General features: G+C 49.0%; 2 protein-coding genes across 2 annotated transcripts in view; one reads left to right on the plus strand and one right to left on the minus strand.

Moving 5' to 3' along the window:
- Positions 1 to 24,615, minus strand: part of LOC147957115 (uncharacterized) — a 113,503-nt gene that overhangs the window by 11,135 nt on the left and 77,753 nt on the right. Inside the window, exons 24-27 of the mRNA XM_087537555.1 lie at positions 14,676 to 14,865; positions 5,778 to 6,168; positions 5,592 to 5,649; positions 5,444 to 5,495 (exon numbers count right to left, since the gene is read on the minus strand). Of these exons, the coding sequence (XP_087393681.1) occupies positions 5,444 to 5,495; positions 5,592 to 5,649; positions 5,778 to 6,168; positions 14,676 to 14,865 (691 nt within the window). The remainder of the gene's footprint in view (positions 1 to 5,443; positions 5,496 to 5,591; positions 5,650 to 5,777; positions 6,169 to 14,675; positions 14,866 to 24,615) is intronic.
- Positions 1,184 to 3,538, plus strand: LOC147957117 (uncharacterized). Its single transcript, XM_087536920.1, has 2 exons — positions 1,184 to 1,729; positions 2,945 to 3,538. The coding sequence occupies exons 1-2, from the start codon at positions 1,184 to 1,186 to the stop codon at positions 3,536 to 3,538; spliced, it is 1,140 nt and encodes a 379-aa protein (XP_087393046.1).

Genomic DNA, 24,615 nt, shown 5'->3' on the forward strand with positions numbered 1-24,615 from the left:
GACCCCCCTAAAGGTTTCGGTCACGTTACCCCCTCAACTCAAAAACCGGTTACTTAATCCCCCTAACTTTGCAATACCAGTGCATTCCATCAAATGCTTCATGTGCATGGAGGCCAGCATCCACGTACGTGTACATGTTGATCAACGCCTCCACGCTCGTGGAAACACCGTTGTCGTGTTACCAAATGGAGGATGCGCACACAGCTCCAACCCTATATCTCTGGTCAAGTACAACAACTTCAATGCGTGAGCACGAGCAGCAAGTGGTCGGTGTCCGTGTCTGTGCCCCGGGCCCTCATTGTCTAGGTGTGCGCGTTCAGCAATCATTGTGTCCCTCGCCTCCGCATTCTGCATGGTGTTTTTCCTATCAGCACAACCCACTTAAGCATTGGCGCTATGGGAAAGGAAAGGAGCAGCACTGATGTATCGAACTTGTTGAGGCTCTATATCTATATAGAATCTGTAATTATCTGCAGCAAATGAGGCCCTTTTGGGGATGCTGAATGATGGGCAGTGGACACTTCTAGTACAATGCTTCACACGTCCCTCAATGGATACTCCCACCTAGTCCAGTTCATGTGAGTAATCTGCGTTAAACTGAACAATGCAAGTATGCAATAGCTTTGGTAAAGTGGGTTTGATGACATTTGCGATGTGTAAGAAGGAACATTAGGCAGCTGCTGTGACACATAAGAAGGAACTTGAAGCTGCTGCGACGGTGCATAAGGGGCAGTACTGATAAGATGTAACATGAGGCTGCAGACCTGCAGTGCCAGTGCATAAGAGGCAACCTTCTACACCGGCGACTTGTTTGGAGGCCTCGGAGTTATGCGCAGACGACCTTCCATTAGGATACTGTCCTTCTGGCGCATAACCGCGACGGCCTTGGTGGATACACAGCTGATGGCGTCGATGTAGCGCTGCCCCGACTCATCGACGATGGCAGCGGCGAGGTGTGAACCGGAGCAAGACGCAACCGCTGCCTCGCTCCCGGAGCTGTTGGGCACAGCCATGACCACCTTCCCATACTCCCCGACCTTGCTTCCTAGGCGCCTGGGTTCCCCGTGTCTGTCGCTGTCCTGGTTTATTAGACTTACATGTGGGTCCTAGGATGATGTGTCAAGACAAGTCAAAGAAGAAAGTATGGTCAGTGTGCCACGTGGATGAAATAACCCGCAAAACTATGGGTACAGCCTTCAACCCCTCCTGGGCTTTCGACCTCGACGACCTTTACCCATCTCCCCTTCCTCAGCTCCGGCATCTTGCTGACCCCTTCTCTGACGACGAAATAGCCACTGCCTTCTTTTCCATGAATCAATCGGCCAGTCCTGGTCCGGATGGCTTCGGTCGTGGGTTCTACTGCAAATTCTGGCACACCCTTAAACATAAGATCAAAGATTTCTTTCTAGAATTCTATCATTCTAGTGACATTTCCTGCCTTAATAGAGCCCTCATCATCCTACTTCCAAAATCGCAAGACGCTCGATCTCCCTCTGATTTTCACCCCATCTCGCTTCAAAACGGCCCAATCAAAGGAGCAGCCAAACTTCTCACCAACAGACTCAAACCTCTCATCCCGCTGCTCGTCCACGCTGATCAAACAGGCTTCCTCTCTGGGCGGAACATCTCTGAAAACTTCCTTTATGCAGCAGATATCCTACACTGCTGTGCTAAACGCAAAGCTCCCACCCTAGTTGTTAAGCTCGACTTTCGTAAGGCCTTTGACTCGGTTTGCTGGCCCTCCTCCTCCGCACTCTTCGCGCCCGCGGATTCCCAACTAGATGGTGTGACTGGATAAGCTCGCTGCTCGACACTGGCTCCATGGCAGTTATGCTAAACGGCATCCCGGGCAGATGGATCAAATGTAAAAACGGCCTCCGTCAAGGAGACCCTCTCTCCCCCTACCTTTTCATTATCATCGCCGACATTCTGCAACAACTGATTATCAAGGCAAACCTTGATGGAATCCTCCTTCACCCACTTAGTCCCACCTTACCTTGTCCCGTCCTCCAATACGCTGACGACACTCTCATAATAGTCAAAGCTACTCCGGACTCCGCCTCTCACCTCAAAAGGATTCTTGACGACTTTGCCAACGCCACTGGTTTACAAATTAATTTCAACAAAACCACCTTCATCCCCCCTAAACGTTGACCACGATCAGGCTACTAAATTCGCCTCTGATCTGGCCACCAACATTTCCTCCTTCCCGCAGACATGCCTGGGTCTCCCTCTCTCTCCCCACAAATTACCGCCATCCGCGTTCCAACCACTTATAGATAGGTGCGACGTTTACCTTTCGGGCTGGGCAGCTCTCCTTCTCTCCTGCGGAGGTAAACTAGTTCTTCTGTCGGCCGTCTTAGATAGCCTCCCAACCTACTTCATGCTATGCTTCTCCCTTCCCATCCAAGTTATAGAGGCCATTGATAAACGTAGACGCTCCTTCTTCTGGTCTAACGACGAGGTGTGCTCTGGGGCAAAATGCCTGGTAGCTTGGGACAAGGTCTGTACGCCTAAAGATGCAGGTGGTCTAGGTGTCAAAAACTTACGAGCACAAAACTTTTGTCTACTGCTGAAATTTTCCTTCAAATTTTTACACTCTGATAACCTTCCTTGGAAGGACTGGATTCTAAACCACTCCCCTCTACACACTGGACACGGCAAAAATAGTTCTTTCCTGGCAAAAACTATTTTTAAACATCTTCAGAGTCTTAGAGAGATCTCACACTGCACCATTGGTAATGGTATGTCCACTTTTTTCTAGTTAGATCGGTGGCTACTGCCAGAACCGCTGGCAGTAATCTTCCCTGCTCTCTTCTCTCACCACACAAACCAAAATGCATTGGTAGCCACCATATTACAGGAAGGGATCGAGCTTGCTCTTCGTAATCGACTAACCACTATTGCTGCCACAGAACTTGCTTCTCTTACCTCTTTGTTGCAGGATGTCACAACCTCCCAGGACCCGGACACGAGGAGGCTGCTAAATGGTGATAGCTTCACCACGCGTGGGGCTTATGCGGCCCTAAATGAGCACCTCTCCGACCCATCGCTTGCTCTGATTTGGGACTCAAGGGTGCCAAAGCGGGTCATGATCTTTGGCTGGCTCTTGGTCTTGGACCGACTGAACACCCGCCAAAACCTCCGCAAGAAGCATGTTCTTTCTTACGATACTTGCCCTAGATGCAACAGCTCCGTCGAAGACCGGGAGCACCTACTCTTCACGTGCCCGGCGGCTTGCAGAATCTGGCGCCGCACTGGCATTCGACCCCGCTTCAGTCCGATCACTGAGATCTTTACCACAAGCTTGCCAGATGCCTTGCCCCCCTCGATTCGCCCCTTTGTAATACTCCTCATTCTCTGGAAAGTCTGGGATGCGAGGAACAAAAAGGTTTTCCAGGACATTGAGATTGATGCGAGAGGTTCTATATTGGCTATCCTAGACGAACTTATTCTATGGTCTCACCGTCTTAAGACGGAAGCACTTAAGGAACATGCTGGTCTGTGGCGTGATTTCCTCTCCTCACGTAATACGTGACCCCTGCAAACTTTCACTCCTTTTTGAAATATATTCAGGTGGGGAGCCTTTCCCCCCCGGTGACCATTTCAAAAAAGAAATAACCCGCAAAACCAGCATGGTGGCCTCTCAGGGGTTGTTTCGCCCGGTATTGGAAAGTTGAGGGGATTAAGTAACCTGTTTTCGTGTTGAGGGGTAATGTGGCCGAAATATTAAAGTTTGGGGGGGGGGTATATATACATTTAACTCAATTAGAAAATGACGAGTTTTGTTGTACTGCAATGACAACAAGAGGTGACGTGGATGGTCGCCAGAGCTGGAGAAGAAAGTTGGTTTGGGATATTATACCCAGTCCCCCAATCATTTTGTGCATCTATCCCCAACCGCAGCCATTTGTGACTCTACCCCCCCCCCCCCCATGCGCGCCTCACCGCTACCGGTTGAAGCCCATGTGGCTAACGACGGTCTCGGGGTCTCTACGGCTCATCGTTCTCATCTCCCCTCTGGATCCAACCTGTCACGAGGGTGATGCTCCGAATCCCTCATCTTCGGTGCCTGACCCCCTCCCCTCACCGTTGCTCGTGTGGTGGTAGCTCGCGTTGCCACCATTCCTACTTGGCCCGCCTGGTCGTGGCTCATGGTTACTTTAGTTTGTACTATCGAATGACTGACCCCCCCTGTGCCATGCACCATCCTTGCCTCCCCCCCCCCTCCCCAGTTGGTCATCCTCGGCTAGCTGGCCCAGATCTAACGATAGGTCTACTGGATCTGTCCGAGATGCCTCCTATTGGTTCGTCCGCGACCAGCAGGAGTTCATTGGTCATTTTTGGTTTGAGGTCATCTGGTCGTGAGGGGCATGGGCCTCAGTTGGCTTTATTTCGTGTTGTGCCTACTTCCCCTCAGCATCGGTCCTGGTGGGCTTTGTCCCCAATGCCTTTATGCAACCTCCTATTCCCCTAGGTTGGTGCTCGTCCCCTCATGGTCATCCCCCTCCAGCTGATTGGTCTGGTGACATTCGGCTGGTGGTCTTGGTGCTCAGTGATGTTGCGCCTAGTCTCATGCATGTGGTGCCATCTCAAGGCTGATGGTGGATTCGTCCCTTCGATGCTTGTGCTTCAGTTGCTACCGTTGTTGTCGTCATGGTAGTCAGTTGAGGTCGCGTTGGATGACTCTTGCTTTCTTGCCTTGTGGCGTACTACTGTTCTAAACTAGGTTGGGTTTGGTTTGGCCGTCTTCAGGTCGTGGATCTCCAAGTCTTGGGTTAGTGATCCTTCTGTTGTTTTAGTTTGTGTCGTGTCACTTGTATGTGGTCATGCCTTTCTTTGGCGTTGTATAAATTTCTTCTTAAGGAATATACATGCAGCTCTCCTCCATTGAAAAAAACCCGTGGTTTGTGGTTCTGGTCAAGGTTCCATCAGGGAGGTTAACAGAGTGAGGAGACGCATGTAAGACAAGAAGAGTAACAAAAAAAACTAGAGTGTGTGGGGTACACACTCCAATAACTCCCACAGACTCTTGGTATTCCGGTGACTTCGTAATCTGCGTAGGCAAAACTGATTCAGCAAGATGCACCATATGGTAAGTGGGCGAAACCACCTTCCTGAACAAGCAGCCAAAGATTGTTTGAACAATACAGTGAAGGTTGGGGATGACATACTCGGTTTTGAAGGTCATCCGGCTAAGTTTTCTTCTTTGATAAAACACGCTTTTATTGACTCATAATGTTGCATCAAGAGGATACAAGAAAACAAGGTCAAGTGGCTAAGTAGTCCGAGGACCTAAGGTTAGAGCATTATTTGGAAATTTTCTTTCTATTAAAGTATAAAAATCCATCAAAATTTCCTGAGTACAACATTTGTTTCTGTTATTATATATTTAAATTTTGTATTGCTCGTAGAAAATTCTCGAGTGAGTTCAGTCACTTGCCTTTGTGTGGTAGTTCATTTGGAAAAACTTGTCTCCTTGAGTAATGACCATCCTGTATCACAAGAGAAGGATTTTTCTTAATTAATGAAATCATAGTGCAAACAGAGAACTTAATTTCTGCACCAGCACGAGAAACGTATCCACTCACCATGGATCTGTTGGATGCACGTCTATTGTCGACACTGACTTTACTTTGGATATTGTCTATTCGCAAACACCGGATAGAGATGGTCAGAAACATTTCAGAATTGGTTGGGCGTAGGTTACAAATGAAAACCGAGCAAAGTTCAAGCAAAAAGAAAAAAAGGGCAAAGGTTGGACCCACCTTGAAGGCTACGAAGTACGAACACTATGGCCAGCTCCATGCGATGCACATTTCGGCCCCTCTTAGTTTTGAACAAATCATGTATGATATCTCTGGTCATGAAACTCTCCTCTACGACGGTGCTCTTCACAGTGAGCTCCTCGGGCTCTAAGCTTTTGCGGTTTTTTGGAAAAGAATAAGTTACAAGAAGATCTAGCGTCGACTGTGATGACAGAACTCCTTTGCTAGGCAATATGGTGCACTTCGCTGTATTATTGTTATTTGAATGTATACTGAAAGCCACATGGTAATCAGTAACGTTGCATATCTTCAGTGTGCTTGACACGATTCGCGCAACGGAGAAGCGCAACTGGTTGGGGTCAACCTTGATCAGCTCACTTGGGGCAGTCGATGAGCTTATCTAAAACAAATTGAGAAGTAAGCGCTCAATTAGTGGGAGCAGGATAGACATGCAATTGAAGAACTTCAACTTAAGGTACATCATTATTTAGTTCCAACATGTTTACCTCATCAACGAAAAAAAATGGAACTCTGACCATTATCGCAACATTTATTAATGCCAGCTTTCAAGGCTCGGCAAAATGTAACTCCGACCACTAAATCAAGGGCACAACAAACCGAGGCTAGTCATCACTACCAGAAAAACTGGGTTTGCCGACGGCCAAATCTATGCCGACGGCCCCCGTCGGCATCGCCGCACCTATGCCGACGGCCAAGGATGGACCGTAGGCGTAGAAAAGCCGTCGGCATACATTGATCTATGCCGACGGTGCCGTCGGCATAGACGTGGCCGTCGGGACCGCCCGAGATAAGCCTACGGTGCCCGTCGGCATAGGACAGGCCGTCGGCATATCCCGGGCCCAACTCCCTGGTCAGTGCTGACGCTTGACGGCGTTTATCCTACGTCGACGGGCGGTAACGGCGGCCGTCGGCATATCTGTGGCAGAGGTATGCCTACGGCGTAGCCATCGGCATAGGCTCCTCTGCCACGTCAACGATCCGTATGACACACCACATCATCGATCCGTGTGTGCACAGATATGCCGACGGCCACGCCGTCGGCATATGTTTACTTTACTTAATTTTTTATATTATATGTGGCAGAGGTATGCCTACGGCATGGCCGTCGGCATAGGCCCCTTCGCCACGTCATCGATCCGTGTGCCACGCCCCGTCATCGATCCGCGGGATAACCTGCGTGTGTGCACAGATATGCCGACGGCTTTGCCATCGGCATACGTATATTTTACTTTATTTTTTTATTTTTACTTTGTTTTGTTATTTTTACTTTATTTTAGTTTTTGTTTTTGCATAAGATAATTATGCCTTATCTAAAAAAACATTCCCGATGGTATATCGATTGCCGCCCCCCCGTTACGAACGTCGCTATCGCCGTGTCACGGAGGGGGTAAACGGACGCGTGGGGTCTACACGGAGGGGATCTTGCTGTGGGTCTGGCCCGGATGTTGCTCCAAACTGTTCCTATGGGCTGACCTAACACAACCGGGTGGGGAGGCCCACTGGTCAAAGCCCGTCCGTGCAAAGTCAAAGGGCTAGATCGCGTGGTCAATCGCTATAGGGTTAGGCGGGACGGGGGCCCTGGGGGGGTAGCAATGCCACCGGAGCGTGGCACCGGGCCCTCATACATGCGGGGTGATGTGGTGGCATGTCTGAAGAGGCGGCACGCGTGTCCGGGGTGTGCCCCCCCTCACGGACGGCGCCGTCGCCAGCACCTGGAGGGGGGAAACGGACGCGTGGGGTCTACACGGAGGGGATCTTGCTGTCGGTCTGTCCCGGATGTTGCTCCAGAGTGTTCCTATGGGCTGACCTAACACAACCCGGTGGGGAGGTCCACTGGTCAAAGCCCGTCCGTGCAAAGTCAAAGGGCTAGATCGCGTGGTCAAACGCTACAGGGTTAGGCGGGACGGGGACCCTGGGGGGTAGCAATGCCACCGGAGCGTGGCACTGGACCCTCATACATGCGGGGTGGTGTGGTGGCATGTCCGAAGAGGCGGGACGCGTGTCCGGGGTGTGCCCCCCCTCACGGACGGCCCCGCCGCCGGCACCTGGAGGGGGTAAACGGACGCGTGGGGTCTACACGGAGGGGATCTTGCTGTGGGTCTGGCCCGGATGTTGCTCCAAACTGTTCCTATGGGATGACCTAACACAACCGGGTGGGGAGGCCCACTGGTCAAAGCCCGTCCGTGCAAAGTCAAAGGGCTAGATCGCGTGGTCAATCGCTATAGGGTATAGGGTTAGGCGGGACGGGGGCCCTGGGGGGGGGAGGTAGCAATGCTACCGGAGCGTGGCACCGGGCCCTCATACATGCGGGGTGGTGTGGTGGCATGTCTGAAGAGGCGGCACGCGTGTCCGGGGTGTGCCCCCCCTCACGGACGGCGCCGCCGCCGGAACCTGGAGGGAGGAAATGGACGCGTGGGGTCTATACGGAGGGGATCTTGCTGTGGGTCTGGCCCGGATGTTGCTCCAGAGTGTTCCTATGGGCTGACCTAACACAACCGGGTGGGGAGGTCCACTGGTCAAAGCCCGTCCGTGCAAAGTCAAAGGGCTAGATCGCGTGGTCAAACGCTACAGGGTTAGGCGGGACGGGGGCCCTGGGGGTAGCAATGCCACCGGAGCGTGGCACCGGGCCCTCATACATGCGGGGTGGTGTGGTGGCATGTCCGAAGAGGCGGGACGCGTGTCCGGGGTGTGCCCCCCTCACGGACGGCGCCGCCGTCGGCACCTGGAGGGGGTAAACGGACGCGTGGGGTCTACACAGAGGGGATCTTGCTGTGGGTCTGGCCCGGATGTTGCTCCAGACTGTTCCTATGGGCTGACCTAACACAACCGTGTGGGGAGGCCCACTGGTCAAAGCCCGTCCGTGCAAAGTCAAAGGGCTAGATCGCGTGGTCAATCGCTATAGGGTTAGGCGGGACGGGGGCCCTGGGGGGGGTAGCAATGCCACCGGAGCGTGGCACCGGGCCCTCATACATGCGGGGTGATGTGGTGGCATGTCTGAAGAGGCGGCACACGTGTCCGGGGTGTGCCCCCCCTCACGGACGGCGCCGTCGCCGGCACCTGGAGGGGGGAAACGGACGCGTGGGGTCTACACTGAGGGGATCTTGCTGTGGGTCTGGCCCGGATGTTGCTCCAGAGAGTTCCTATGGGCTGACCTAACACAACCAGGTGGGGAGGTCCACTGGTCAAAGCCCGTCCGTGCAAAGTCAAAGGGCTAGATCGCGTGGTCAAACGCTACAGGGTTAGGCGGGACGGGGGCCCTGGGGGGTAGCAATGCCACCGGAGCGTGGCACTGGGCCCTCATACATGCGGGGTGGTGTGGTGGCATGTCCGAAGAGGCGGGACGCGTGTCCGGGGTGTGCCCCCCCTCACGGACGGCGCCGCCGCCGGCACCTGGAGGGGGGAAACGGACGCGTGGGGTCTACACGAAGGGGATCTTGCTGTGGGTCTGGCCCGGATGTTGCTCCAGAGTGTTCCTATGGGCTGACCTAACACAACCGGGTGGGGAGGTCCACTGGTCAAAGCCCGTCCGTGCAAAGTCAAAGGGCTAGATCGCGTGGTCAAAGGCTACAGGGTTAGGCGGGACGGGGGCCCTGGGGGGTAGCAATGCCACCGGAGCGTGGCACCGGGCCCTCATACATGCGGGGTGGTGTGGTGGCATGTCCGAAGAGGCGGGACGCGTGTCCGGGGTGTGCCCCCCTCACGGACGGCGTCGCCGCCGGCACCTAGAGGGGGTAAACGGACGCGTGGGGTCTACACGGAGGGGATCTTGCTGTGGGTCTGGCCCGGATGTTGCTCCAAACTGTTTTTATGGGCTGACCTAACACAACCGGGTGGGGAGGCCCACTGGTCAAAGCCCGTCCGTGCAAAGTCAAAGGGCTAGATCGCGTGGTCAATCGCTACAGGGTTAGGCGGGACGGGGGCCCTGGGGGGGGGGGGGGGGTAGCAATGCCACCGGAGCGTGGCACCGGGCCCTCATACATGCGGGGTGATGTGGTGGCATGTCTGAAGAGGTGGCACGCGTGTCCGGGGTGTGCCCCCCCTCACGGACGGCGCCGCCGCCGGCACCTTCAGACCCGGGCACCTGACCGGGCCGGTAACTGAAATTTTCACCGTAATCGTCCATTTTCTTAACAGAAGTCTAATGAATACCGGAGCTCACGTCGTATGGATTAGCCAACTATTTAAACAGGTCATGTTGCTTGTCTTTGGGTGAGGTGGGACTATTTTTTTTTTAAAAAAAGCAGTTGCCATTTATGCCTACGGCATAGCCGTCGGCATAGGCCTCCTATCTATGCCGACGGCCTTGCCGTCGGCATAGAGACGCACATGTCCACGGATCGATGACGTGGCAAAGTGGTGGGCCTATGCCGACGGCCAGGCCGTCGGCATAGGGCCGACCTTATCCCCTTGCGGTTCACCCCCACCACCCATTCGCCATCCATCTCCCCCACCGTCTCCTCCTCGCCCGACCCCGATCCCCACTCGCGCCGCCGCCGCCGCGCTATCCTGACCCTCGCCGCTGCCCCACCCTCGCGGCCGCCGCCGCCCTATCCCGACCCTCGCCGCGCCGCCACCCCATCCCCTCCCCCAACTCCGGTGCTGCCCCGCCCCCGCCCCCATCCCATCCCCCACCGCCGCCACGCCGCCCCCCACTGCCCGCGCCGCCCCCATCCCCTCCCCCACCGCCGTCGCACCGCACCCACTGCCCGCGCCGCCCCCATCCCCTCCCCCACCGCCACCGCACCGCCCCAAGACCGCCGTCGACGCCGTCGGGCCCCGCCGTCCTCCCCGCCCCGCGCCGCCCCGTCCGCACCCGCCCCGACGTCCTCCCCGCCCCGCGCCTCCCCGCCCCGGCCCGACGTCCTCCCTGCCCCGACGTCCTCCTCGCCCCGGCCCTGCCTGGCTCCGCCTCGCCCCGGCCCTGCCGCACCGGTGAGACCTCCACCTTTTTTTCTGTTTTTAGATAGATAGATTGTTAGATATATAGATAGATAGATCGATAGATAGATCAATAGATAGATAGATTGTTAGATATATAGATAGAGATAGATAAATTTTTTGTTCGATGAGATGAATCGATGATGATGATGAATAGACAATGATGATGAATATATTGTTGATATTGTTAGTTGTGATGATGATGATGATGAATATTTATTTAATATTGTTAGTTGTGATGATGATGATGAATATGTGATGAAATAACCCTACATGATTCAAGAATAAATGAATGCACCTAAATTTGTGAGTTGATGATGAATATGCTTTATGAGTTGTGATGTTCTAAATTTTTGTCGCGTTGGAATTTGCAGGTTTTGTAGAGTTTCATGTCGGTGGAGTGATCGTCATCGGAGTTGTTGGTCAAGGATCGTCCCTCCTCTGTTCGACTACTTCCTCTACAGCCGAGGGTGAGCTACAAGTCCATCTCCTCCAATTTTTTCATATCACTAGATTTCATTCTCAAGTCAACTGACGTAACCTAGGCGTCTCCCGTCCGAAAGGGTTGCATCGATAAATATGCATTCAATTGCATATTTATCACCGCAGCTCTTTCGGATTGTCCAGCGCTTTCCACGGACAGCCCGAGGATGTGTAGATTGGGTACGTTGTTCATGCTCTACCCCGTTCCGAGACAGGATTTCGGCGGCGCCTCCCTGTTGTTCTCCGGATGCACATTCTCTCGGCATTTTGCCGAGACGTGTATCTAGAGAACAGCGGGGAGGTGCTGCCGAAATTTTGTCTCGGAACGGGGTAGAGCGTGGACAACGTACTCAATCTACACATTCTCGGGTGGGATTAGGACCCATCTTTACCTATTAGAGATGTAGGTGGATTAAACGCGGTAGAAACTGAAAATTTGATGTGATTAATTTAAGTGAATCCTTAATTATGTTGTGTGGGATGCAAAAAAACAGAGGATGGCAGATAATCAGTGGATGTACAGTGGTTTTATCCGTCGGAATCGAGTAACATCAGAGTGGATCACGAAAACCGATGTGTATTTGAAGGAGATATTCCGTCGTCGAATGAGAATTATCCCACCATGCCCCTGTGCGAGATGTGCGAGACGTCACCGTAGAAATCAGACGGACATGGTCTTCGCAGCACTCCGGAGACACGGAGCCCGACCACTCCGATCCACGGAGGTGGAGGCGGTAGCGCTGCCGCTAGCACTGATGACCTGGACTTTGGCCGCCTTGGCGGTGACGACCTCCGCGGTGCTCGATGATGCTTCAGATGTGATGATGATGCTTGAGATGACTTCTGTGTGCTGATGATCATTTAGCTGACTTGTGTGATGATGCTTATGCTTACATTCGTTGATATGCTTATGCTTGTGTGATGATGATCTATTGTTGTCATGATGCTTATGCTTACGTTCGTTGATATGTGCTGCTGATATGTGCTGATATGTGCTGCTGATATATGCTGTTATATATATGATGTTATCTGAATTGAACTGATTTGAAAACAAACAGGAAAAAGAAAAAAAAATTAAAAGCAAACTATGCCGACGGCTAGGCCGTCGGCATAGGGCCAGCGTGAGCTCCCAGTTGCTGACACGTGGGCACCTATGCCGACGGCCTAGCCGTCGGCATAGTTTGAAATTAAGCCGACGGCCTGGCCGTCGGCATAGGTGCCCACGTGTCAGCAACTGGGATCTCTGTTTGAAGGACTATGCCGACGGCCTGGCCGTTGGCTTAATTTCAGACTATGCCGACGGCTGGGCCGTCGGCATAGCCCTGGCCCACGAGCAGCGGCCGGTCGGCACGTGGCACATCTATGCCGACGGTCTAGCCGTCGGCATAGTTTTTGACTAAGCCGACGGCCAGGCCGTCGGCATAGGGGTGCCACGTGGAGACAAGTCGTTGGGCAGACTTGACGGCGGCCGCCGTTAGGCGATAACGTTGCTGACGGCCTTGGCCGTCGGCATAGATGTACGGACACCGTCGGGATAGGTCTTATGCCGACGGCCTTTCTATGCCAACGGCCTTTCTGGCTACGCCGACGGATATTTTGCCGACGGCCCTATGCCGACGGGGGCCGTCGGCATAGGCCTGTCCCGGCGGCCATTCAGGGCTATGCTGACGGCCCTGGCCGTCGGCATAGGGTGCGATTCCGGAGGTGCATAGTGAGGAGTAACTTAGACTAGTAACATGCATATGTTACTAGTCTATTTTACTACCTTCATAGTGGGAAGTAACATATATGTGGTATCATGCAAGGCATCATTTATTAAGATATAGACTCATTTTGCCTTGAGATGCATTATGTTACAGTAACATATTATGTTACTCCAAACACCTCTCTCCTCATTAAGTACATGCCACATAAGCAAACTTTTCTTGAGATGTGTTATGTTACTTGCTAAGTTACTCCCACTATGACCAGCCTGATAGCATTAACCATTTAAACGATCTACCCTTCCCTATTCCCTTCCTCTCCTTGCTCTATTCTTTCCTTTTCTCCCAAACCCATTCCGTCATCCCTAGATCATGTGATCCGTACTGTTGGATTGGATTCTACTTTGGCAAGAGCTGCATCATGGGACACCCACAAACAGTTTCTTGCGCAGGAACACCAGAGCGCAACCGGACAAGGCGCCGCCCAGGACCGGCGTGGCGCATCCGAGACGAACCCGGCGAGGGAGCAGGAGGAACTCCAGTGTCGGTGCGGTCAGCTAGAAGCATCATCTGACAGAGGGTGCCACACCAGATCGAGGGCAGTCGGCGGTGCTGCTCCCTGCCGCCGGCACGCGAGCCCATGTTTTTCTAGTTTCTTGTGTTGTACTAACACCAGGAGTGGGCTCTTTTAGCACCACTGACAGCAAGTAGCAACGGGCGCCAAAACGCGTTAGTGAAGGGTGTTTGCAGGTCGTCAGTAGATGCCCACTCTGCTATAGTGCCTATTAAGTTTTAAATGCCACAGATTCGTAGATGCATTCAAGTATCACTTACTAGAGATGACACTAAGAAACATCTATACTACATAACGCATTCTTCTGTTATATCAAAATGATTTAAGCGCCAAGGAAAAGTTGCATTTGCTACGTAATACATGTCGATCCTATACTTGAGCGCCAGCTATACATTCAGTTAATCTAAATAGTTTTTTCTTCCTTCTAGTTCCCTAAGAGCATCTAGGCAATGGAGAGGTGCTTAGCTTTACACAGGTTCGTTTTTCTTTGCATAGATAGATATCATGGCTGCTTATGAGGTGCTGATGTACATAGTCCAAAAAGATAATTGCATTCTAGTAGATCAAACTTTTTTGTAGAAGAGAAAAAAACCTGGCCTGTGCATCAATTGATGCACACAACCATATATTATTAATTATTAAGCAATGTCAAGCAAAGCCAAGCATTGATACCGACCAAAATTGGCATACAGAAACAAACAGAAAAAGAAATCATGGTCAGCTTCTTGAACAGGCCTCATGATAGTCGTCTTCTCCAACAAAGTTTGCTTAATGATGTTTGTACACTCGTATACTTCAAGCGTCCATCCATAAACATCTAGTTGTGTGGATGTCCTAAAAGCAGTTGTTTTGGACATAGGCCTAGTCGAACTTTTACTACGAGTCTCTTTTTAATTATTTATATCAGATGCACAAACACGATAAGTATAGATTTTCTAGGAGATTAAAAATATGAAAAATACACTTAGCAGACTGTGTACATGTCCAAAACAAAAACTTTTGGAGAATTAAGGGGAGTAGTTTGTAAAAACACTTGGAGAATTGGGGGAGTAGTTTGTAAAAAAACTTAAGTCTGACTGGCCAATTTTCCCCTCTTATCTGGTCATACTCTTCTCTTCAAACTAATATAACCAACTTTTTATAGAAAAATAAATTTAATAGACTTTATTTAGTTATTAGAGAACTCACCTCTTTTATCATTTGACCTATTTCCTTCGTGGAAGCCATGACCGTGATGGTGTTCTCCGCACTGCCATCCTTGTCCTCCAGGTCTATTTCTAACCGTGCTAATCCTTTGGTGCTCTGCACACCACCATATTTCCTGCCTTCCAGGTCTATATCTACCAGTACTAAACCTTTTTCATTTCCAATCGCGATCCTACAATAAATTAACATGTTGCACATTACATTGAGTTTTATACTAGAGATAACTGATGTAGAGGCTTAATGGAGAACTCACATTTTCTAAAATATGATTTTTTTTACATTGAAAGAAACATGGCCAAACAGAGAACTAACGATTGTGCACATTAAACTATCTTTTCAGGTGGTTTCCAAAAAACACCAATTTCTAGGTTTGACCATGAATATATGGTGACTCAAATGGAATTTACCACCCTTTTGTTTTACAAAAAAGTAGTTTATGTGAAAATAATATAAAATATAGGGACTCAAATAGAATTTTTCATAAAACTGATTTTGGGATATCTAGTAATTAATTATTAATGAAGCATATTAGAAACAATTGTGGCTGTGTGGATATGACGAGCGGGAGTACATACTCCCATGAGTGTAGAAATATAATAAACATCTACACCACCAAATCATTTTGATTCCATTTTTTAACATTCCTACTATACACTTATTTTCTTGAAGACAAGGTGGTACAATGAAGATCAAGTTATTATCATAAACTACCAATATTGTTACACAGAGGTCATACATATAAATATATGTGGAATAATTAAATGACTATTCATGCAAACAATAAGTCTAATAAGGTTAGAACTCCACCGGCATCAAAAGATTGCAAGCCTTCAAAGAACTATGACAAGCGGCATTCAGAGGAGCAAAACCCGGAATTAAATATATTGAAAAGTGAAAACTATGCAGTTACAAGATTATGGAGTACATTACACAAAACTACCACAATCGGGGCTAGCGTAATGGATTGGTACCGCATCGTTTTCTTATCAAATCACTACCGCTTCCCAAGCATGGCGTTACATATTGCATTAATAGCCGCTTGACCACGTCCTAACAGAATAATAATTAGTGGGGCCCGTTAGTCGCCACTGACATGGCACATGAGGCACACCCCACTCGTGTTGACAAGGACAAAATCATCTTGGTGTGGTGGCTTCGCTCAACCTATTCAACGCCGGAGATGGCACAAACAATGAGTTGTTCCTAGTGGCGGTGGAAAATGGTGCGACGAACACCACCGAGATTTGACCAGACATACGGTTCTCGGAGCCGTCAAACAACCAGAGTGTGGGTTGCGGCAGCGGCGGGACGGGTCCCGTCAGCAGGTCCCTGTGAAGGAGCACTGCGTTGAGCGGGTCATCTGGGCTCACCCCCCCAGCATCTCGCCGGAGTGGGGGTTGTTGACGAGGTAGAGTAGCTTAAGGTTGGGGAGTATAGCAGGAAGGCCGACGGGGACGGGCCCGTGAGCACGGTCGACTGGAAGTTGAGCATGTGCCACTAGTAGAAAATAGGGCTATGGTCCAGGCCGGCTCAGCCCATTAGTCCCGGTCCAGTCTAGAACCGGGACCAATGTGGGCATTGGTCCCGGTTCGTGAGCCCAGGGGGCCGGCCAGGCCACGTGGGCCATTGGTCCCGGTTCGTCTGGACCTTTTGGTCCTGGTTGGTGGGACGAACCGGGACCAATGGGCCTCGCTCCTGGCCCACCACCATTGGTCCCGGTTGGTGGCTTGAACTGGGATCTCTGTTTAGATAGATACTTGTATCATTTTCTTACATTTATTATTGCATCTTATATAGTGCGATGGTTTTGGTATCCGCCCCCGTCGGCCCTCGTCCTGTCTATGATTCGGATTTGGTATGTATATTATCTTTATAACTATTGGTTCATTTATTGTTTATGAAAATTATGCCGACCAACGTGACATAGATTTTATTTATCTAGGATGTATGTGAATCGGAAATGCCAACCGACCCTATTGTCGAGAGGTTAAATTTAGTTGAAGAAGAAAACAATTTGTTGAAGGAAAAAATAAAAAAAATTGAGGAGGAGAAGATGATATTGGAATTGCATGTTGTGGATGTCGTCGATGATCACAAGATCAAGATGGATGCAATGCGCTTGAAGATTAGAAAGATTAGAAAATATGCCATTCATACCGAGGCTTGGTATCATCATGCCGTTGGATCAATTGTTACCTTGGTTGCGATTATGATCGCATTTGTTTTGGCATTGAAATGTTTTACATACTTTCAATGTATGGTTTAATTAATTAGATGCTCTGGAGAGCTATATGTTGTTAGATGAGAACTATGTATGCACTTTGGTTTTAATGTGATGATGAACTTCTATTAATTTGGACACTTAATTATATATAATGCACGCAGATGAACCGGCAATGGATGTACGGTGACAGACACACCCGCGAGTACATTAAGGGCGTGCATGAGTTTCTCGATGCGGCTGAGGCAAACAAGCATAATGGTTTTATGTGTTGTCCATGCACTGAATGTGGGAATACGAGGTCTTACTCTAACCGGAAAATCCTTCACTCCCACCTTCTTTACAAGGGTTTCATGCCACACTATAATGTTTGGACGAGGCACGGAGAAATAGGGGTTATAATGGAAGACGGCGAAGAAGAAGAGTACGATGACAACTATGTGCCCCCTGAATACGGTGATGCTGCAACGGGGGGAGCTGGTGAAGATCAAGAGGAACCAGACGATGTGCCCAATGATGCTGCCACGGGTGAAGCTGCTGAAGATCAACAGGAACCAGACGATGTGCCCGATGATGATGATCTCCGCCGGGTCATTGTCGATGCAAGGACGCAATGCATTAGTCAAAAGGAGAAGCTGAAGTTCGATCGCATGTTAGAGGATCACAAAAAAGGGTTATACCCCAATTGCGAAGATGGAAACACAAAGCTCGGTACCGTACTGGAATTGCTGCAGTGGAAGGCAGAGAATGCTGTGGCTGACAAAGGATTTGAGAAGCTACTGAAAATATTGAAGAAGAAGCTTCCAAAGGATAACGAATTGCCCGACAGTACATACGCAGCAAAGAAGGTCGTATGCCCTCTAGGATTGGAGGTGGAGAAGATACATGCATGCCCTAATGACTGCATCCTCTACCGCGGTGCATACAAGGATCTGAACGCATGCCCGGTATGCGGTGCATTGCGGTATAAGATCAGACGAGATGACCCTGGTGATGTTGACGGCGAGCCCCTCAGGAAGAGGGTTCCTGCGAAGGTGATGTGGTATGCTCCTATAATACCACGGTTGAAACGTCTGTTCAGAAACGAAGAGCATGCCAAGTTGATGCGATGGCACAGTGAGAACCAAAAGAAAGATGGGAAGTTGAGAGCACCCGCTGACGGGTCGCAGTGGAGAAAAATCGAGAGAAAGTACTGGGATGAGTTTGCAAAGGACCCAAGGAATGTATGGTTTGCTTTAAGCGCGGATGGCATTAATCTTTTCGGGGAGCAGAGCAGCAATCACAACACCTGGCCCGTGACTCTATGTATGTATAACCTTCCTCCTTGGATGTGCATGAAGCGGAAGTTCATTATGATGCCAGTTCTCATCCAAGGCCCTAAGCAACCCGGCAACGAAATTGATGTGTACCTAAGGCCATTAGTTGAAGAACTTTTACAGCTATGGAATGGAAATGGTGTACGTACGTGGGATGAGCACAGACAGGAGGAATTTAACCTTAAGGCGTTGCTGTTCGTGACCATCAACGATTGGCCCGCTCTCAGTAACCTTTCAGAACAGACAAACAAAGGATACCACGCATGCACGCACTGTTTAGATGACACTGAAAGTATATACCTGGACAAATGCAGGAAGAATGTGTACCTGGGCCATCGTCGATTTCTTCCGACCAACCATCAATGTCGAAAGAAAGGCAAGCATTTCAAAGGCGAGGCAGATCACCGGAAGAAGCCCGCCATGCGCACCGGTGATCACGTGCTTGCTATGGTCAATGATTTACACTACGTAATCTTTGGAAAGGGTCCCGATGGACTAGCTGTTCCGAATGACGCTGAGGGACACGCACCCATGTGGAAGAAGAAATCTATATTTTGGGACCTACCCTACTGGAAAGACCTAGAGGTCCGCTCCTCAATCGACGTGATGCACGTGACGAAGAACCTTTGCGTGAACCTGCTAGGCTTCTTGGGCGTGTATGGGAAGACAAAAGATACACCTGAGGCACGAGAGGACCTGCAACGTTTGCACGAAAAAGACGGCATGCCTCCGAAGCAGTATAAAGGTCCTGCCAGCTACGCTCTTACGAAAGAAGAGAAAGAAATCTTCTTTGAATGCCTGCTCAGTATGAAGGTCACGACTGGCTTCCCGTCGAATATAAAGGGAATAATAAATATGCCAGAGAAAAAGTTTCAGAACCTAAAGTCTCATGACTGCCACGTGATTATGACGCAACTGCTTCCGGTTGCATTGAGGGGGCTTCTACTGGAAAACGTCCGATTAGCCATTGTGAAGCTATGTGCATTCCTCAATGCAATCTCTCAGAAGGTGATCGATCCAGAAATCGTACCAAGGCTAAGGAGTGATGTGGCGCAATGTCTTGTCAGTTTCGAACTGGTGTTCCCACCATCCTTCTTCAATATCATGACGCACGTCCTAGTTCATCTAGTCAACGAGATTGTCATCCTGGGGCCCGTATTTCTACACAATATGTTCCCCTTTGAGAGGTTCATTGGATTCCTAAAGAAATATGTCCGTAACCGCGCTAGGCCAGAAGGAAGCATCTCCATGGGCCATCAAACAGAGGATGTTATTGGGTTTTGTGTTGACTTCATTCCTGACCTTAACAAGATAGGTCTCCCTAAATCGCGGTATGAGGGGAGACTGACTCGAAAAGGCACTCTTGGAAGAGACTCAATAATATGCAGGGACAGATATTCTTGGTCTCAAGCACACTACACAGTTCTACAGAACTCTACTTTGGTGACCCCGTATGTCGATGAACACAAGAACAGTCTGCGCTCCAAACACCCGGAGCAGTGCGACGACTAGATTACGTGTGAACACATCAGGACTTTCAGCAGTTGGTTGGAAACACGTCTCAGAGGTGACAACACTGTTTGTGATGAGTTGTACTTGTTGTCAAGGGGACCATCTTTGACTGTATTGACTTACAAAGGATACGAGATAAATGGGAATACATTTTACACGATCGCCCAAGATCAAAAGAGCACCAATCAAAACAGCGGTGTCCGCTTTGATGCAACAACCGAGAGCGGAAAGGACACATATTATGGTTACATAGTGGACATATGGGAACTTGACTATGGACCTGATTTTAAGGTCCCTTTGTTTAAGTGCAAATGGGTCAATCTGTTAGGCGGCGGGGTACAGGTAGACCCACAGTACGGAATGACAACAGTGGATCTGAAAAATCTTGGGTACACTGACGAACCGTTCGTCCTAGCCAATGATGTGGCACAGGTTATCTATATGAAGGACATGTCTACCAAACCGAGAAAAAGAAAAGATAAGGAAGCGAATACATCATACGATGAGCCAAAGCGCCACATAGTTCTTTCAGGAAAAAGGGACATCCTGGGAGTGGACGGCAAGACAGACATGTCTGAAGATTATGAAAAGTTTCATGAAATTCCTCCCTTCAATGTCAAGGCTGACCCAAGCATCCTGATAAACAATGAAGATTATCCATGGTTACGGCGCAATAAGCAAATGACACAAGCGAAGAAAAAGTGAAGACTTTCTCCCGCAACTATTATGATGATACCATGCCAAATTTGTAACAGAAGAACATGATACCATTGTCCGTTTTGTACATGCACATGCTATGTGGGTGAAATTATGATACCATCCCAACTTTCAACTTTTTCAGAGTTCATTTGAAATGCTTTCATGTCTTATGGTTCGAAACTTTGATACTTCGAAAGTGATTGTCCATTTTGTACACGAAGTGCATCAAGTTTTTGTCGTAACCCTCTCTACTTTTTGGAACATGCTATGTGGGTGAAATGATGATACCATGCCAACTTTCAACCTTTTCAGAGTTCATTTTGAAATGCTTTCCAATTTCAGAGTCATTTAGCTCAAACAATGAATTAATAGCAAACAGAATGAACTACAAAACTTTTATGAAAATAAAAACAATCAATTAAAATATTATGTTATGATCAACTAAAATAAAACTATAATATTCTTCAATAGCAAAAAGAATATAATTTTTGTGACCTAAAATCAAACTATAAGTATTTAATTGTAAGTATAAATAAAAAAAAATAGCAAAGAAGAAAAAAAAATTCTATTTTTATAGTAAAGTTATTCATAAACTAGTGATTCACACAAATTTCTAAAAATTCAAATTTAAACTATTCAAAATTTAAAACTAATGGCACTAACAGAAAGTTTATAATTTTTGTGACCTAAAATCAAAAAGAAATCACTAAAAAACTATAAGTATTTAGTTGTAAGTATAAATAAAAAATAAATAGAAAAAAAATTCTATTTTTATAATAAAGTTATTCATAAACTAGTGATTCACACAAATTTTTAAAAATTCAAATTTAAACTATTCAAAATTTAAAACTAATGGCACTAACAGAAAGTTTATAATTTTTGTGACCTAAAAGCAAAAAGAAATCACTAAAAAACTGTAAGTATTTAGTTGTAAGTAGAAATAAAAAATAAATAGAAAAAATTTCTATTTTTATAGTAAAGTTATTCATAAACTAGTGATTCACACAAATTTTTAAAAATTCAAATTTAAACTATTCAAAATTTAAAACTAATGGCACTAACAGAAAGTTTATAATTTTTTTTTACCTAAAAGCAAAAAGAAATCACTAAAAAACTATAAGTATTTAGTTGTAAGTATAAATAAAAAATAAAAAACCAAAAAATGTAGAAATAAAAAAGAAAAAACCAAAAAAATGCCTCCTACTGGGCCTCCACGGCCTGAATACGACTAGAAACCCTACATGGGCCAGGATTCAGGCCCGCAGAAGGCCCAATAGGCCCACAGGCAGTAGCAAGTTTAGGCCCGAAAGCCTGCATTAGAGAGGAGCTCGAATGGGGAGGCACACCAGCGCTTATAAACCAGTGCCGGCGCCCTTCAGCTAGCGATGTGGGACTAAACTTTTGGGCGCGGGGCAGCACAAGGCCATTGGTCCCGGTTGGTGGCACCAACCGGGACCAAAGGCCGCCGCTTCCCGCCCTTTGGGCTGCCGAAAATTGGCCTTTGGTCCCGGTTGGTGGCACCAACCGGGACTAATGCCCACCTTTGGTCCCGGTTGCTGCCACGAACCGGGACTAAAGACTCTGCTATATAAGCCCACACTTTGGAAATTTTCGCCAACTGCTCCATTCCGCATCGCCGACGCCGCCAGGCTGCTCGTCCTCCTCGTCGCCGTCGCCGCGCCCTGCCCCGTCGCCGTCGCTGTGCCCTGCCCCATCGCCGTCGCCGCGCCCTGTCGCTGTCGTCGTCGTCGCGCCCTCCTGCCCGTCGCCGGCCGCCCTGCCCCGAGCTCGCTGCCGTCCGCGCGCCCTGCCCCGAGCCCCGCCTCCTCGATCGTCCCCGTCGCCGTGTGTCGCCCCGAGCCCGCGGTCGTCCCCGTCGCCGTGTGCCACCCCGAGCCCGTCGTCCCCGTCGCCGTGTGCCGCCCCGAGCCCGCGGCCGTCCCCGTCGCCGTGTCCCACCCCGAGCCCGTCGTCCCCGAGCCCCGCGCACGCCGTCCCCGAGCCCGCCGTCCTCCTTCCCATCGCTGGTCTCCTCTCCCCGTCGCCGCCCGCCCCCAGTGAGCTCCCCCCTTTCCCATCCCCGTCGCCGACGATGCCACCCATTGCCGCCACTGCTCTCCTGTTCATATATGCAAAAGTTACATTTTTAGAAAATCATCTATATATGTTCAGAAAAGTTTATATGAATGTGGCTATATATATGTGTGGCTATGTATGTGTATATGAATGTTCAAAAAAGTTTATATGAATGTTTAGAAAAGTTCTATATGTATGTCTGGCTATGTATGTGTATGTGGCTATGTGTATGTGTGGCTATATATGTTCAGAAAAGTTCGAACATGAGAGGGGGGATGATAGATGATGATGAGGGGGGGGGGGAGGGGGGACGTCGGACATTCATGAGAGAGGCGGGGAAGAAGGGGAAGAAGAGGGAGAAGAAGAGGGGGTCGAGAGGGGGTCTAGGGTCGTCGAACATGAGAGGAGGAAGAGGATAAAAAAAGAAGAGGAATAAGAAAAGAAAAAAGAGGAGAAGAAAGAATAGAGGAGAAGATCTCCTCTATTCTTTCTTCTCCTCTTTTTTTTCTTCTTCTTCCTCTTTTTTTTATCGGGAACGAGGGTCGTCGAGGGTCGCCGAGCGGTAGAGGAAGAAGAGGATAAAAAAGAAGAGGAAGAAAAAAAAGAGAGGGGTCGACGGTCGCCTAGGGGTCGACGGTCGAGAGGGGGTCTAGGGTCGCCGAGAGGGGAGAGGAAGACGGGGAGAAATAAATAAGAAGAAGAAAAAAGAAGAAAAAGAAGAGGAGAAGAAGAAAGGAATAGAGGAGAAGAAGAGAAAAATAGAATATATATTCTATTTTCTCTTTTCTCCTCTATTCCTTTCTTCTTCTCCTATTTTTTTCTTCTTCTTTTTCTTCGACACGTGGGGGGGGGGTCGAGAACGTCGGACATTCATGAGAGAGGCGAAGAAGAAGGGGAAGAAGAGGGAGAAGAAGAGGAGAGGAAGAAGAGGAAGTCTTCTCCTCTATTCTTTCTTCTCTTCTTTTTTCTTCTTCTTCTTCCTCTTTATTTTATCGGGAACGAGGGTCGTCGAGAGGGTCGCCGAGCGGTAGAGGAGAAACCCTAAATAGAAAGTATCGTCGGTGTGAGATACATGTACCGTCGGTGTCGGACACTACACCCACATCCCACAAGTGGCGCGGGCTTCGACGCCCACGTCACTTGTGGGACGTGGATGTAGTGTCCGACACCGAAGGCCACATGTATCTCACACCCACGATACTTGCTAGTTATTTAGGGTTTCCTCTACCGAAAAGAAGAGGAGAAATAAATAAGAAGAAAAAAGAAGAAAAAGAAGAGGAGAAGAAGAAAGGAATAGTGGAGAAGAAGAGAAAATAGAATATATTCTATTTTCTCTTCTTCTCCACTATTCCTTTCTTCTTATCCTCTTTTTTTTCTTCTTTTTTTTCCTATAGGGTCGAGGGTTCCAGCAGGGTCGTCTAGGGGTCGAGGGTTCCAGGGTCGTCGAGGGTTCGAGGGGTCGAGGATCGCCGAGGGGTCGAGAAAGGTTTCCTAGTGTCAAAGTATTGAAGAAATCCATGCCTTCATCATTAGCCGGAAGTAACCAGGGCATGTTGGTACGAAGTTCTGCAAAGTTGTTCTGGAATGGAGTCTCGGATAGAATAATCCGCCTTTTGGTACGAATTCAGCAAAGGCCTTCCAAATAGCGATATTCGGAAGGCTCTTGCTGAACTTTGTACCAAAAAGCGAATTATCCTATCTGGGACTCCGTTCCAGAACAACTTTGAAGAGCTTCGTACCATCATGCACATGTTACTTTCGCCTAATGATGAAGACATGGTTTTGTTGAATCCTTTGACACTAGGAAACCTCCCGACCCCTCGACGATCCTCTTGAACATGAGAGGAAGAAGAGGGTCGTCTAGGGGTCGAGGGTTCCAGGGTCGTCGAGGGTTCGAGGGGTCGAGGATCGCCGAGGGGTCGAGAGAGGTTTCCTAGTGTCAAAGTATTGAAGAAATCCATGCCTTCATCATTAGCTAGAAGTAACCAGGGCATGTTGGTACGAAGTTCTGCAAAGTTGTTCTGGAATGGAGTCCCGGATAGAATAATCCGCCTTTTGGTACGAATTCAGCAAAGGCCTTCCAAATAGCGATTTTCGG

This window comes from Triticum urartu, chromosome 7A (genome assembly GCF_056163025.1).
Source record: "Triticum urartu cultivar PI428250 chromosome 7A, HENAU_Tu73, whole genome shotgun sequence".
Taxonomy (NCBI): Eukaryota; Viridiplantae; Streptophyta; class Magnoliopsida; order Poales; family Poaceae; genus Triticum; species Triticum urartu.